Source organism: Camelus ferus, chromosome 32 (genome assembly GCF_009834535.1).
Source record: "Camelus ferus isolate YT-003-E chromosome 32, BCGSAC_Cfer_1.0, whole genome shotgun sequence".
In the NCBI taxonomy this organism is placed as follows: domain Eukaryota; kingdom Metazoa; phylum Chordata; class Mammalia; order Artiodactyla; family Camelidae; genus Camelus; species Camelus ferus.
In genome coordinates, this window is record NC_045727.1 from 15,102,460 (window position 1) to 15,118,528 (window position 16,069).

General features: G+C 45.1%; 1 protein-coding gene across 3 annotated transcripts in view; it reads left to right on the forward strand.

Annotated features, from left to right (window-relative positions):
* The window catches only part of TTC28 (tetratricopeptide repeat domain 28), a 477,930-nt gene that overhangs the window by 397,347 nt on the left and 64,514 nt on the right, over window positions 1–16,069 (forward strand). For all 3 annotated transcript variants that reach the window (XM_032471879.1, XM_032471880.1, XM_032471881.1), the window contains 4 exons: window positions 3,164–3,273; window positions 5,002–5,131; window positions 7,262–7,480; window positions 9,447–9,612. In XM_032471879.1, the coding sequence (XP_032327770.1) occupies window positions 3,164–3,273; window positions 5,002–5,131; window positions 7,262–7,480; window positions 9,447–9,612 (625 nt within the window). The remainder of the gene's footprint in view (window positions 1–3,163; window positions 3,274–5,001; window positions 5,132–7,261; window positions 7,481–9,446; window positions 9,613–16,069) is intronic.

Below are 16,069 nucleotides of genomic sequence, written 5' to 3' on the forward strand. Positions count from 1 at the left end.
CACAGGCTTGGGCTGGTGCCACAGCAGAATTGTTTCAGGCAGGTCCAGAAAGTCACTGCTCCCCCCCGCCATCCCCTCCTGCACCCTGCCCCACCGACTCCCCATCAGGTTGCATGCAGTTACCTGAGCACAGTCAGTCCTTGGACACTTCCTTCCTCATGAAGCAGGAGTCCCACAGTGATGAGTTTACCCGCCACCTCTTTGGAATCCTACTCTGGAAAGCACTTCCTCTCACATGGGCACATTGCATCCTATTATCCTGAGAGGGAAAAACAGAAGATATGTTTTTGGCTCACTAGTAAAAGGAAATGGTTGCTGATTTCAAGCAAAAATTCTCAATTTTTAGTTTCCAAAAGTTGTTGGCATATATAATTTATTGAACTGGATTTAATTCTCTTAATAATCTTGAGAGATGTATCTTTTTATTCCCATTTGCAGCTAAGTGACCTGAGGCTCAGAGTACAGTGGCTTGATCCTGACCATGCGGTCAGTCAGTGGTGGTGGTAGGAGGCTCAGCCCTGGTTTCCTGACCCCAGGAACCACACCAGACCCTGCATGCAGACCCCAGGAAGAGAGGGTTGGGGCAGTCTTGTCCCCTGTTACTCCTGAGCCTCAGCTGGAAGCTGGGCAAGAGGGAGCAGCACAAAGTGGAGAACGGGCCAGGGGCCAAGGTCGCTGTCCTTTGCACAGACCAGGGGTTGCTCTGGCTGCAGGCTGAGAGGTTACTGAGAGGCTGGAAGCCACTTCCCAGACCTTCTTTGGCTCCCACTCAATGGGAGCTCTGCCTCAAAGCGTTAAATGTGAGCGTTGGCTTTTGGTTTCCTGAAACTTGACTGTGATAAAATTCTAACAGACTTGGGTGATTTTCAGTTGAATATGTGAAAACTATTAAATTCAGACCCAGCATATGACAACCTTTCAGCTGTATTCTTTTGTTCTTCTTGAAACATTATTTCCATGAAGCAGCTGCTTTGACTGAGATATTGTAAGAGAATTCTGTATTTATGGAAAACTTTCCATTTATTTTTATTGTTTCTCATAATTTTAAGTCTTAAAAGAGATCTAAATTCTCATTGTGGCATCTCCACAGTATCTTTTTCATGGGTGTGCTCCCCCAAAGAGCCTGGTGTGCCTTGTGGGCCCAACCAGATGCCTCTTCTTGTGGGCTGTTACAGGTGCACCTGGAAGGCCCTTTCTGAGGGCTCTCAGTTTGGTCTGTAGCTCTCTTGCAATGAGGGAATAGTTCAGTTGGAAACCACTTAAGTTCTCCCTCCCTCTCTCCCTCCCTCTCCCCCTCTCCCTCTCTCCCTCTCTCCTTCTCTCTCTCCCTCTCTCTCTCTCTCTCTCTCTCTCTCTCTCTCTCTCTCTCTCTCTCTCTCTCTCTCTCTCAGCTTTCCTCAGGGGCTGTGGAAACCACCTGAGGAAACCCCGCCCATGTGCAATAGAATCTCACAGGTGGGGCCTGGTCTGACTCTGTTGAACAAGCCCTCCAGGTGATTTGTATAGTTACCCCTGATTAAAACTGCTGGTCTCACCCAGCTTTTTCTCTTTGCAAATGAAGAAAGGGAGCCTGGAGCAATTTAGTGACTTACCTGGAGTTATGCAACTATTTCCTGGCAGGTTAGGCTCTAGGAGAGCTGGATGGGTGGGTCAGATTCCTAAGAGGGCAGGTGGAAACTGGGGTAGGACAGATACCATGTCTGTCCAGTGGGCTTTCAGCTCTTCATTGTTGAACTTCTGACTTTGGGCCAGAGAGTGTCCTATGTGCTGGGGATTCAGCAGGGAGCAAAGTCAAGTCCCTGCTGCACAGAACATATCTTCTGAGGGGCTTCCTCAATGAATTTCACTTCCAACTCATAGACCCAGACCTAGCAGGAATAGCTATATTGAAGAGTAAATATGGTTAGCTTGTTGAAGGTCAAGACAACTGGTATCCTCCTGGTTTTCATCCAGGAGCCATTTCTTTTATTTGTGTTCCTACTCTATGAGGTATTTTAAAATGTGAATAATTTGCAAGTACATATTGTTTTTGTTACCCGTGTGACATCTTTTAAACTTAAAATGCTGTTTCTAAGTTTGCTGAGTTACGTGCATTTTGAGGTGCATAATATTATATGAGCTTGCACACGTGTATCACTTTTATTAGCTTCTCAGCTGACTCTGTTCTTTTCCAAAAGTCTGAAATTGTGTGGGCACAGCATGCTCAGAGGCAGGCTCCCATTCATCCCGAATTAGATTAGAAGAGGAAGTCCTTCCTCTGTGAGTGTAGTGTAGTGTGGGAGCTTTCATGCTGTCTCTGCACAAGCTAACTCCTGTGTACAGAGAGCAGGATAATGAGGGCAAAGTGATGCTGAGAACTGCTTAGTGGCCAACACAATAAATGGTTGCCCTCAGCTTTGGCTCCCACACAGCCCTGGAGGTTGCTGGTGTCCTGAAATCCAGAAGCGTGCTGTGGGTAAGTGACCCAAGCTGCAGGTGCCTCTCTGAAGGCCATTAGAATGAGGACAGTCTCATTTAAAGCTTTTGAGTCATAATAGCACTTGTTCTGCAACCCTGCTGAGACACATCAAAGTCTCAGCCTTGAAGGAAAAGCAGATTGGACGTGAAATGCGTCAGTGTTGTCAGTAGCAGAAGGCAGGGTCAGGCAGTGAGAGCATTCTGCTTCCAGGAGGACATAAGATGTGTCTCCCATCAACACTGATTGGATGCTGTGCATGTGAGATAGGAAAAATTATTAGCTTGGCTTCTGTACTTGACACTGGAACTGTCAGGAAACGCTTTTGCCAGCCAAAGAATTGGGTTAGATAAATGTATAGGCCAGGAGTTTTCATTTGCAAAGCTAGGGATTTCACAGCTGGGAGGGCAGCCAGTTAGGTTCCATTTGTTTCAGTGTTTCTGCCTGCCCTGCAGACCTGTCTCCTGCTGCTAGCCATCGCCTGAGCTCTTGCTGGGGCATCTTGCGGTGCCCTGGGAAGGCCGCTACCAACACAGGATTTGAAAAGAATGCTTACTCTGCCATGACTGATTCTTGTATCCTGCATTTATCTAGCTGTGTTGCTAACATTCTTTATATACACCTGAGGCAGAACTACCCTCCAGAACTCCTTGGCAGGGTGGAATCATGTTTTCTGTATGTCCTTCAAATTTCTCTCTCTGATTTCAGGCTTAAGGCTAGCAGAGCAACTGGGCCGAAGAGAAGATGAAGCCAAAATTCGCCACGGTCTTGGCCTCTCCCTTTGGGCTAGTGGGAACCTGGAGGAGGCCCAACACCAGGTGAGCAGGAGAACCGCTGTCCCAAGTGGGTTTTGTTTCTAGAAGCATGGAGACCTCGGGATTGCTATCCTGTATAGCGATGACAGTTGCCAGAAAGTGTTGACCTCTGCTCTTGGGTTGACACAAGGTTTCCAGCCTGTATCAGCCCAGAGGTGCTGAACCATAGTAAAGACTCCTGCTCACTTGTGTGATAGATTCCTCAATAATTTCTTTGGAGTTCTTGTACTATGTGCTGCTGTTCCTCAGTAAACCTTAATATGAAATTATACACTATGACAGAAGTAAGTAATCCAAGAATTTGTAATTATTGGATTTAATGCCTTTGTAAGTTTCTAGTTATATGAATAGATATTTCTCTCCTCTCTCCCTCTCCCTCCCTTTCTCTGTCTACCTCTCTTTTTCTCTCATACACACACACACACACACACACACACGCACAGTTCATGTTTCTGTACATACACAAATAGTTGAAGAGAAGCCAGCTGTCACACTGGCTCTGGAAATTAGAAAGGTCCCTGGAGTTGTGGGTTCCTCTGTCAGGTTGGAGGCATCATCTAAAATCACACGCTCAACAGGTTAGGCCGGGTGAGATGCTGACTGTGGAGGGCGTTGTGCTCGGCAAGGGGGCTGAGGATAAGTGAGTCAAGGCTCCCATCAGAGATGCTCGGGAACTGAGGACAGGATGTGTCCGAATTCGTGCCACAGCATCCTGGAATGTTCGGATGTTCCACTGTATTTTTTAAAACTATTAAAGGCAGTTTAAAGAATTCTAATTTTCTGGTTTCAAAAATTAAAATTTGTATTGATATAGTGATTTATAATTTTCAAAGTACTGTCACTGACTGAATTTATTCACTAAATAACCCTGTGAGGTAGGGTGATCACCATCTCCTTTATAGAGAAGAAACTGAGGCTCCGAATCTTGCCAAAAGTCACACAGCAAATTAGTGGCGGGATTGAGAATACATTTCTCTCTCCTACTCTAAGTCTCTTAGTCTTAGAATTCTGTTTTTTAAGTTTGCCTGAACTTAAAATTTGATGGTCCAGCATATAAATATCAGAGACAAGTCTTGTGGTCCCACTGACAGAAAAGCCTAGCGTCTCCTTAGGAGCATCACTTGGCCGGTCCCGTGGGTGTCCATGTGAGTGGACGTGGTTCCAGTAGAGTTTGGCCAGCAGAGACCTGACCCTGGAGCTGCTGTGGAGAGCAAGCTCTGATTCAGCTGAGCCACCAGTGGAAAGCTCCCTTCTCCCAAGAGCGGGGCTGCTGTCACCTGTTCCCCAGCCTGGTGCACCTCCAGCCTGCCTCCAGTACACCTGCTCTCATTCCAGCCCTCCCGCTCGGGGGGGGCGTTGGGGTGATGAATTACAGTTGCTAGATGACAAGAGGAGAGGCTTTTTATTTGTTTTCATCAAAGTCAGTACTTGGCTGCGTTAATAGTTGATTTTTTCCCACAACTTTAAGACTGTGAGTCTGTAACCCCTGGCTTCTAGATCCCCTTATCCATCAAAAGTTGATCACATAAATGGTAATTTACTAAGTATGATCAAATTGATGCCTTTGCAGGTCCACAAGGACCTACGTGGAAATAAAGATTCATCCTTTCTAAACCTTTTAAAACAATTTTTAGGTGGTTACCAAGGTGTGAACAAAAATTGTCTCTAGTCAGTGAACAGCTAGACTGGGGTTTCTGGAAAGTGGGTAATGTTCTTTTTCCCTACTCACAGCTCTACAGGGCATCAGCCTTGTTTGAAACGATCCGACACGAAGCACAGCTGAGCACGGACTACAGACTCTCCCTCTTTGACCTGCAGACGTCCTCCTACCAGGCCCTGCAGCGAGTGCTCGTCAGCCTCGGTGAGAGCGGCAGGGCCCACTCAGAGCGCGTGCCCCATCTGTCTGCGTTGTTTAGTGACTGCTGCGATGAGACAGGACCTGCTGTTAAGCCACAACCACAGTCCAGCCACTGAACATTCGTTCATTTATCCAACAGATACTTGTATGTGCCCAGTGCCAGTCAAGCAGGCTTGCTTCCTGACTTCTGGAAGCTCATAGCTTGTCAGGAACAGAAGCCAGGGGTCCAGTATGGTGTGGTTGGAGCTAGGGTAGAAGAAACTCAGGTGCTGTGGAATCAAAGTGGCTCGGCAGGCAAACCCAAGAGGTGGAGAAAGTGTCCTGTAGACAGGGATGCTTGAAGCAGGTGACCCCTGCCAGGTTCCCTCCTATTAGTTCCTGGGGGCAGGTACCTGAGAAGACACCCAGCCTCTTCCCTATTTAACTTGTCATACAACGTTTAATGTTGCTGTATAGTAAATATTTGTACTGTCTGCCCTCTAGGCTGTGGCTTAGGCAGTGATAACTCTCTCAGGCCTGTGTGCTGCATTGTACGGGGGCAGCATCCACCTTCCCTTACCTGGGCCTTACCTGTTGCAGGCATGCTATTCCAGCTCCCTGTCCTCTGCCTCTCCCCAGGCCTGTCCGTCTCTGCAGGCCATTTTCCAACCCAGAACTTGGGCTAAGGAGGTGTTCATAGGAGCTAACAATGTCTTTGAAGTTGGATATTGAGGTCTTGTCAATTACCTGTCCTTTGCTTTATGTGAATGAATACTCAAACTTCCCCTTGAAAAAAATGTATTTGTTAAACATGCTCATTACCTAGGAGTACAGTTTATGATCTATTATACTCACAGTGTTAAGTCTGTCTAGCACTTTGGGGCCAATTTTCCAGTGTGTGCAGAAATTGTCCCTGCTGTTCCAGTTAATAACTTCATAGAGTAAAAGAAGACATTTGCATACACATACATAAATCCCCGCTTTCTTGTGATACTCAAATTGCAGGAAGCAGGGCATCCTTGGAGTGCTGTCGGAGCTGCGGCATCTGGTCTCCTGCCTCTGCCCACTCTCTCTTTGGACCTTAGTTTTAGCAACTCTTCCATTTTTATATTTATAATGCAGGCAGATTCTCTGCATTGTGTTCCTTCAGCACTTGTAACAGTCTTCACTTGAAAGGATGTTGCTTTATCTTTTTTGTACTCATATTTGTGCATTAGCTTTTAAACTAGATTACAGACTAGTTTCTTAGATGAAGTGGGATTAGAGGTTGGATCAAGAGACTGAGGAAAAGCTTGAAAGAGAGAAACAATTTCAAAGAACTAGAGACCTCGGAGGTTTAAATGCTTTGCCCTTGGGAACTAGAAGAGAGGGGAAGGGAGTGTGTGGGAGCCCAGAATGGAATAAGGTATCAGCTGTAGCAATTATATTATCACTTGTTATATGTACGGTCGGTGTTTTGAATAATGCCTACCAGGCATCTCCACAAATAGAGCCTTGTTTCATCTTTACAGTAGCCCTTGAGATAGGCAGGACAATTAGCAGGATCCCTCCTTTTGAATGGATGGGGGAAGGGCACACCTAGCAGATGGGCCAGATGTGTAAAGGCACAGAGGTACAATTTGGGGGAAATGTGGAAGTGGGGCTGGACAGTGATGCAGAGAGGGGCTGCATCAAGGAGAACATGAACGCTGGTCAGGAGCCGTGAACTAGGGGACTCCTCTGCCAGCACTGAGTCAGAATGGAGCGGAGCAGGGAAGGGAGAGGGTGACCAGAGTACAAAGCTATCAGGCCCAAATTGCCAAGTAAGTAGGGTCAGGAGCCAGGAGGCCTAGGGAACTCAGACACAGAGGGAGAGCAGGCAGGGCTGAGGACAGATGCTCTGAACAGAGTCAGCTCTCCTGTGGTGTGGCTGCCAGACCAGGGAAGCCTGGCAGCTTAGGATGGTGTGGAACTGGAAGCATGGGTTTGATAAGGGTGGTCACTGTGCCCATCAGCCGAGGCAGGGGTTGAATTTGAAACAGTGGGACTGAGAGTCTGCCACACACTGAAGTGCAGAGGCAGTGGGGTTTCCGCCCGGGGTCTCTGTCCCTGACGGCCCCTCCCTGAGAAAGCACGCTCCCCGCAGACTCCTGAGTCTGTCCCTTTGTCTCCTAGGCCATCATGATGAAGCCCTGGCTGTGGCAGAAAGAGGACGGACAAGGGCATTTGCCGATCTTCTGGTAGAGCGACAGACAGGACAGCAGGACTCTGACCCCTACTCCCCGGTCACCGTCGATCAGATCTTAGAGATGGTGAATGGCCAGAGGGGACTAGTGCTTTACTATTCCCTGGCTGCGGGCTACCTATACAGCTGGCTGCTTGCTCCTGGGGCAGGTAAGATCTCTCTCTGTGGGAACAGGTTAATTAAGACACTAGACTGTGAAAATCTAATGAACAGAGGTGGAAGAGGTGCATTCCCATAGATCAGACAAGGCGCTAATGTCTGCTTTCAGCAAAAACCTCAGCCTCAGTGGATACTCCACGGCGGGGCATTCGATTAATAAGACAGCGCAGCTTTCTCATTCCCCCAAGAAATCACTGCTCTTTGCTGGCGAATGTGGAAGCATTTATCGAGGAAGACTAAGAGCAGGAGGATTAATTTCACCAGCAGCCCTATTTTTAGGCAGCTGTTGTTCATTAGCTAATAAAGGGATAACTGTAAGTCCTAACGAGTTCTTTCTAGATATGATTTAATAATTGTGACCCTTTGTCATGGTACAGTTAAAGGGACTAAAATGATAATGGCAGCTCTATCACCGTATACAAATGAAGTCTTAAATGCTTGAAATTTCTGAGTGTAGCAGAACCCATTTTTAACCAGTTCATTTGTAGATCTGTTTCAGAAGTAAAATCCCCTTTGATTAAATCAGGATTAAATGTTCAGGCTGTAACAGTTTCACTAAATACAGAACCACTAATTAGCTGTTAGGGCCATATTTTTTGCATAATAAAATGCTGATGGCTTTACCATGTTGGAGACACACCAGATCCAATTAGAGTTTATTGACTGGGGAAGTGGGTCTTATAATTGGGAATCTTGAAGAACGGGTCGCTTGAATATCTGTAAACCAGTTTCAAAAAGCTCAACTGCCAAGGAAAATTGACAAGATTTTCTTGATTATGTTCTGTCCCTTTGGTTAAAAAAAATTGATGACTAGATGACAGCTCTCAGATGCTTCTTGTGTTCTGATGACATTCAGAGAATGCCTATACATTCTTCGCTTCAGCATCGTTTTTTATAACTTCCCCCTCAACTCTGTGTTTTTATGGGCTTTCCATACAGAACGTTCTTACCTCTGACCTTTTTATGCTAAAGGTTTTAAGTTGTGATGTTCCTGGTGACTGGGTGAGTGTCAGCCACAGTGGAATGAATCCCTGTGTATCCCAGCCCCCAGGGGGGCACTAACACCCAGGAGGACACGGTTGTGTCTCTGATGACAGAGGTATCAAACGCTTTATCTCTGTGGTTGTTATGTTTTGGGGACATGATTTGACAGGTGGTATGCCCAAATCCCTGTAATAATGAGCCATGTATAATGAGGCTCCTATTGTTTCTCTTTCGGTTCCTCTTTGCTCTTAATGAGACTCTGAAGCTTTCACTGGGGCTCTAATCCAATCAGAGAGGACCAGCATTTTCTAGGGCTGACACACCTCATTACCATTTGAGAATATGTCCTATGTTTATTGCCAGGAAACCACTGCGGATTGCCTCAGTTTTATACAGCCATCATTTTTTGCTCCTTTAATCTATTAACGACCATTGACCAGTTGGTCTTATTTAAAAATGGTTTAAAATGTTCTTATCTGGCCGTTACGCTACATATTTATTTTGATTTGCTTTTGTGAAGTGAAAAGTCTCTGAGTAACACAGTTTCCATCTGGCCAGTTACATTTTTTGTTCAGAATTTCAGTTTCTGGAGAGAATACACCTTGGCATGCTCTTGTACTATTCCTGAAAGGAAGCTTTCCCTGGTTGGTGCTCCTAAGAAGCATCTGTTTTGAAATATGTGAACTAATGTGAACTACAAGCTTCTGAATGTATTGTCAAAAACAAAAGCCCCATCTTGAATTCTCTGTTTTCGAGCACCAAAGCTGAAGGTGAAAGCTGTGAAAAGGGTACTGACCAAACTCCTAAAAACCCTCTTGAGACTTTGGACTTGAGGATTTCTTCCCATGGTTTGGAGGACACCATGCTTGTCAAAGAGGTCACAGACCATCGATGCTGCTGTCCCCTGCCCTCCACCTTTCCCTCCCCCAGCCCCAATCATGTATAATGTTGGCTGCGTCTGTCTTGTTCCAGGAATTCTGAAGTTTCACGAACACTACCTGGGAGATAACACAGTGGAAAACTCCAGCGACTTCCAGGCTGGCAGCGGTGCAGCCCTTCCAACAGCCACCAGCTCGGCCCTGGAGCAGCACATCGCCAGCGTGCGGGAGGCCCTGGGCGTGGAGTCTTACTGCTCGAGGCAAGTGCTGCTGTGTTCCCTGTCCCATCTTCATATACAAACTCAGGCTCTGCTCTTTTCTTTTCTTTCTTTTATAAACCTCCTGTTTGAGCTAATGGAAGACATTTTCTGAAATGCATACTTTTATGCTTAGTCTGTTCACAGTTGCTGCAGCAGAAACAAATACGTATCTCTGGAGGGCAAACGCCTTGGTCAGGTCATCTTTACTCTTTTCGGTAATTTCCTTCCAGGCAGGGAAGGGCCTCATCAGAGATGCCCATTTTCTGAAATGGGTTTGTAGAACATTTAAACATGAACATGACTTTGAATTTAATGTATCAGCTAATTAAAATTCAGATGTTTTTTGGTTATAAACAAATTCGTAATGAGCTTATTTGTGCTCTAGCTGAGCACCTGTTTGAGAATTTAGCACCAGTGACAGGACCTGTGCACAGACCTGTGCATTTCGAGGGCTGAGAGGAAAGAATTTGAACTCTGGACATCAAGGGTAGGGAAGAAAGGCGCTTTTTGCAAAGATTATGAAAGTTATATGCTTGTGGAAATGTTTTATCACAGCTGGCTATTTTATATATGGAAAATAATTTCCACAAGCACCTGCTTCTGGAAAAATGGAAGAAGAGGGTCCCCTAGAGCCAGATCAGAGCCAGATTTCCCAGGGGTCTCAGTCCCCATCCTGTGATTAACAAGTGCCGAGAAGATCTGTGTCGGAGAATATGCTATGTTAGCTGGTATCAGGTCCCAAGGACATCTGCTTTTCTCTTGAATGATTTCATTTGTAATCATGAAAATCCTAAGATAGCACTGTGATTTCTTTAGAGATGCTTAACTCAGACTTTCAAGTGTGTGGTAGTCATTGCCAGCAGCTGGATTGATCTTGGGGTTGTTTATGAAGTCAGAAATGAGTTCTTAGATGAAAAAGAATCATTGAATAATGTAGTGTCAAGGCTGGAAGGGGCTGTGGTGGTCATTGAGGCCAGCTCCTTACTCAGCAGAAGCCAGCGTGGAGTAGGACTTGCTGACAGCCAAGTCAGTGTCAGAGTGAGGATCAGAACAATCTCAGTCTCACCCAGACTCCCGGGCCAGTGCTTGTTCTGCTTTTAATTATCAAAATTAATATCATATTTTGAGACAATAGATGAAGCATGTAAGAATGTCATCTCTAGCTTCTGTTTGTATGAAGTTTGAACAGGCATCAGCCACATGGACACACTGTTGTCCTATTTCTCTCATGACTGCTTGTGCATCCTGGAGCATCCTGTCCTTATCAGTGAGTGGTGATTATAGGGGTTTCACAGAGTGAGAGCCCCAAGACTTGAAAGGAAGGCTACTCCCTGAGATTTAATTATAAATGACCATGAAATAGATTGAGGCCAGGAGTATGCAGAGCTGCTTCAGCAGACAGAAAGGCACTTGGGTTAAACCATACCTGACCACAAGTATTGCATATCCAAAGCAAGTGGTAGAGGGGAGTGGTTGGCCAGCACTGAAAACACAAAATGGGGAGAATAAGCAGGGCGGACTCTTGCAGGACCCAGTTCTGACACTGTGCAGAGGGAGAGGGACTTGCTCCCATTGCAGGCTCTTCCCGTGGCAGACTCACAGCCATTATGCTCTTGTCCTTCCTGCCTTCCCTTCCATCCATGAAGGCTCGAGTGCCGACTGTGTGCTGTGTACACTACAGATTGGGACTTTAGTGGTGAATGGGGCAGGTATAGCTCCTGCTCTCAGGGAACTGAAAGAAAGTAAACAACAGGGCATATACAATCTGTTAGTTAAAGTCGTGATTTAAGTGCTTAAATGAAAATGCAGGGTGTAATGAGAATGTATGCAGGGGTATGGAAACCTATGCCTGGAGCTGGGGGCTTTCTTGAGGAGGGGATGTTGATGCTGAGCCCAGAAAGATGACAGGAAATAAACCAGAGGCGGGCCGCCCCGGGCAGGATGTGTAGGCCCTTCAGTAACCCTTGGTGGGGAGACCTCTCAGCTGGTCCCCCTGCCTTCCCTTGTTCAGTCCTTGCTTCTTGTCAGACTTTCTGAATATCATTTGGCTTCTCATGACATCTGCTTGCAGATAGAAAATGTACATAATAAACTGGCGTCCTGGTTTGTACAGCTCTGCGACCTTGGTTAATGAAAGTGAGCTCCCAAGAGGCAAAGCCTCTCTGAACACATTAACAACATCAGATTTTTCAAGCTTGTGAGGCCACAGTCAGTCCAGAGCTTGAACTGAGATGAGATCATGAAGGGACCGAGTGTGCAAAACCTGCTGTCTGAAACCTCTGCATGTGTGGAGGAGCTCTCCGTGTGCGTATCCGTTCCTGCGACCCGATGGCCACACCCTGGTCATCTCGGTTCAAACAAGCTGTTGATAGGACTTGGCGTGGGTGAAAACGCAGATTTCTCTTGATCCCAGTTCTCATGTATCTAGGTTAAAATTCATCCTAAGAAGGAAGGGGGTTTACCCTTTGACTCTTCCCAGCACCCCTCCCATTGGACACCATGGTTTTAACTCCAAACTCTTGTGCCTAAGCAGTTCTTTTGTCTGATACTGGAGGTTGACTAAGTCCGCTTCCAGGTACCTTTTGAATTAAAAAAAAAAATGACTTTGGAGTTATAGTTCAGCTCTTCATCAGTGGCAGGGAGAGAGGAAGCATGGTAACTGGCTTCCCCACTTCACTCTTTTCCCCTCTGCCCAATACAGGAAGCTGACAAGTTAGGGCGAGGCCTCAGGGGTCTCTAGGGTGTTGGTGGCTTGCATCAGTTTGGGGGAACACCCTCCGGGCTTCTATCCCCAGTTTGAACTGCCAGAAATGAGGTCTTTCCTGTTGCTTTGGACTAGTCTTATTAGAAATTTGCTAATATTCTGTGAGCTTAAACTCAGGTTCTTGGTTATGATATTTAAATTGAATACTTCAGTGTCACGGTTTGAATTTACTAAAATGGAGTTTTTGTGAGACATTGGTTTCTGCCTCACAGTTTCATGAAAACATTTCAATAACAGATAAATTATTTTTATCTATAAAATTAATAAATATTTTTAAAGCATGGATGTAGTGAACAGTCTCATACCCTAGGGATATAAATTGGTTTAGCCTTTCTAAAAATAATACACCAATTTTAAGAAATATCTTAAAACCCTTTGATCCTAAAATTCTCATTTTAGAAATGGAGTAAAGATGTATACATAGGAATATTTATAACAGTTCTAAATATTATAGAAAAATAAAAAACAAGCTAACTATCTATAATAATTGAATGTCAGATTATTTTATATCCAATATAATATTATGTTGCAATTAGAATTATATTTACAGAGAATTTTTATTTTTTGAAGGGGGTAGATAATTATGTTCATTTAATTATTTTTAATGGAGGTCCTGGGGATTGAACCCAGGACCTTGTGCATGTTAAGCACGCACTCTACCACTGAGCTATACCCTCCCTCCAACAGAGAATTTTTAATCACATAGTCAGATGTTTGTTTCAAAATATTAAGTGAAAAAGTAGGATTAGAATTATTGTATATAGTATAATTTACTATATTTAAAACTTTGTAATACATACAAAATACTGATGAAAAGTAAGAAAAAAAATTTCTTGGAAGAAAATAGGCCATAGTGTTAGTGGTAGTTATAGGTGGATGATGGAATTACAGATGCTTAGTATTTTATTCTTTATGCTTTTCCTTATTTTCAGTTTTTTTTTTATAATGAACATGTATTATTTTTAAAACCAGAAATAAATAGCCATGAATAAACACTCTGTAATTCAAAGGGAGAGGAAAAAGACCTTTCTGTAATTTAAATTTACAGAGAATAAAATCCAAGTTTTGGAGCCTGGCACCATGATCTAGCTCTAGGAAGGTGGTAGACATAAATCTGCTGGTCCTAGTGGTGGGGTGAGGCATGGCTCAGGGTAGAGTGCATGCTTAGCAGGCATGAGGTCCTGGGTTCAGTCCCCAGTACCTCCATTGAAAAAGTAAATAAATAAATAAACCTAATTACCTCCCCCCTGCAAAATAAAAAAGTTAAAAAAGATCTGGTCTTTAGACTCCAGCTCTCATTCCTCATCCTGGCCCATGAGTCCTCACGACCTGGCCTCTGTCTGCGCCCTGGGTGGCACCTCTCGTCCTTCTTCAGCATGGCGTCTCCCTGTAGCTGCCCCAGCCTCCTTTCACTGCCTGGGGTTTACCACCACCTTCCCCACCTTCAAGTTTGCACACGCCCTTCCTTCTCTCTGTAAAGTTCTGCCTGCTACTCTTGGAATGGCTGTTTCCTTCTCATTCTTCAAGTTCTTGCTTAAATGGTAATGCCTCAGAAAAGCCTTTCAGAAGCTTTGTCAGGTTCATTTACCACTTCATACCCAGGCCCTCAGGCAGTCCTGCAACATAGTAGATGTTTATTAAATGTGTGAGTGAACAACCAGCTGATTCTCTGAATGAAAGAAGTCCTTTTCCGGTCTCCCAGACTGTCCTTCTGCTTTTCCTGTGATAGTCTACTCACCCCGAAGAGCCCTGTTCAAATCTCACATTGTTCCCATCAGGACCACTCCATCCCTGTAAGTCCAAATCAGGTTTTTGCTCCTCTCTGTGGTCCCTTATAATAGCACTATTTCATTCTTCCTTGTTCGTAACCACCTGGTTTGTGTGTCTTCCCAAGCAGATGGTGATGCCACAGAGACCAGGTGCGGTGAGTGTCCTTCCTTCTGATTCTCACTGTCTCACACAGTGCCTGACCCATAGTGAGACGTCAGTAAAGTTGAAACCTAGTCACCAGAAGATGTGCTGTGAGCAGATTCTCTGTTCATGCCGGGCTGGCTTACTGATTCTCTTTTTCTAGTGGATGTAAAATGCACTGTGTGCCCCTAGAAATTGAGTCTCTGTGCCTTGGGGAACACCTTCATTCAATTACCCACAGCCTGGCCATGATATCCTTGTTATTCCGCAGACCATTTTTGCTCTCCTTAATGGCATCTTGCTGCTGAAAGGAAGTACAATGCTACAAAGGAGTTTCGCTGAAAATGGATTTTTAAATAAAAAGAACTGCTTTTATTAAGTGTTGAATAAGAACTTCCAGTCCCTTCCTCCCAGATCAAAAGAGGCATAGATTGAAACCACTGTATAGAACATGAACTCCCATCAGGGAGATGTTATGAATTTCAAAACACATCTTCAGTTTTGAATTCTGATATTTAGCCAGAGTCTTGCTGCTTCCTGGGCACCTGGGACAGTGCAGTGGCACTTTGGGAATGCTTAGCTAACTGGTTAGAAAACTAGCAGGGCTGTGCTCAATAGTAGGTCAGATCTGAAAGGTGTGCTTCTGCAGGGGTTTCAAATAGTTTGCAATTGTAGACTGCCCTTGTAATAGGGTAACTATTCCTTCATTGTAAATGAGTATTAAACCTCGATAAACTACAGCTGTTATTTTTTTTTCTTTTGGTGCTTTTCTATATTTCTAAATTTTCTACAGTGAAAGTTACTTTTATAGTCAAATGTATTTTCTTATTTCAAAGCACGCAAGAGGAGGACCATCTGTCCTTTGCTACAAGAATTGTAGTCTCTACAGCACAGTCTCTCCGCTCTGCCTCCTGAGGCTTACCTCTTTCTGGCGGGATCTGAAGCAGGGCCCCCTTTCTGGCGGGGTGGGTTTACCTGGCTGAATCTCCTATGTCCTGTCTTCCTGTGATGTGGCTCGTTTCCAAAAGGCAGGCCTTGTCTCTGAGGTGATTTGCTCAGGCTCAGCTCTACCTGTTTGAGGGGATTAAAAAAAAAAAAAAAAGATGCTGCCAGGTGAGGGATTAGAGCACTTGAAGAGACGCAGCTGCAGAAATGAGTGGAACACACTGTGGACCCTGGTGCCCCTGATTCCTGAATCTGGATTCCTTCCAAAAGTCTGAGTACAAAGTGAGAACAGAGGCTCTGGTAAGCTTCTTAATGTAAGTCAGCAGCTTAGCAAGAAGGATAAGTGTAGTTGGTCTTTTTGTATGACCTCCGAAATAACCTAAATTGAATCCCCTTTTGTATTTCTTGTGTACTTTTTAAAAGCAGAATTCTTGAAATCGCTAGATACGAGTTTTCCCATTATACATGGAGGGGGCATAATCTGGTGAAGGGTAGAATCAGCCTCAGACAAAAAGCAGTCACTAGTGATACTGGGAAAACTGTCATGTGCCTGTCATTCAGCAAGTTGGGGGGCCCCCGGGCCCGGGGCTGACACCCCGGCACCTGGGCCGCAGGGCAGGGGCCGTGTTGGTGGACATCATGAAGACCTGGCAGGGGCTCTATTGGACACCGGGCGTTTTTCTTTCACCTCCTGTCACAGATCCTCTGCTCATGGTCCCAAAGCTTGGAATGGCATTTCTGTTAGAGCAAGGGCTGGAGGAGAAGGGGCAGGATGAGTCCATTGACCAGTCTAGTCAGTGCTACCCTCTCAGTTCCACATCAGCCATTGGCTGGCTG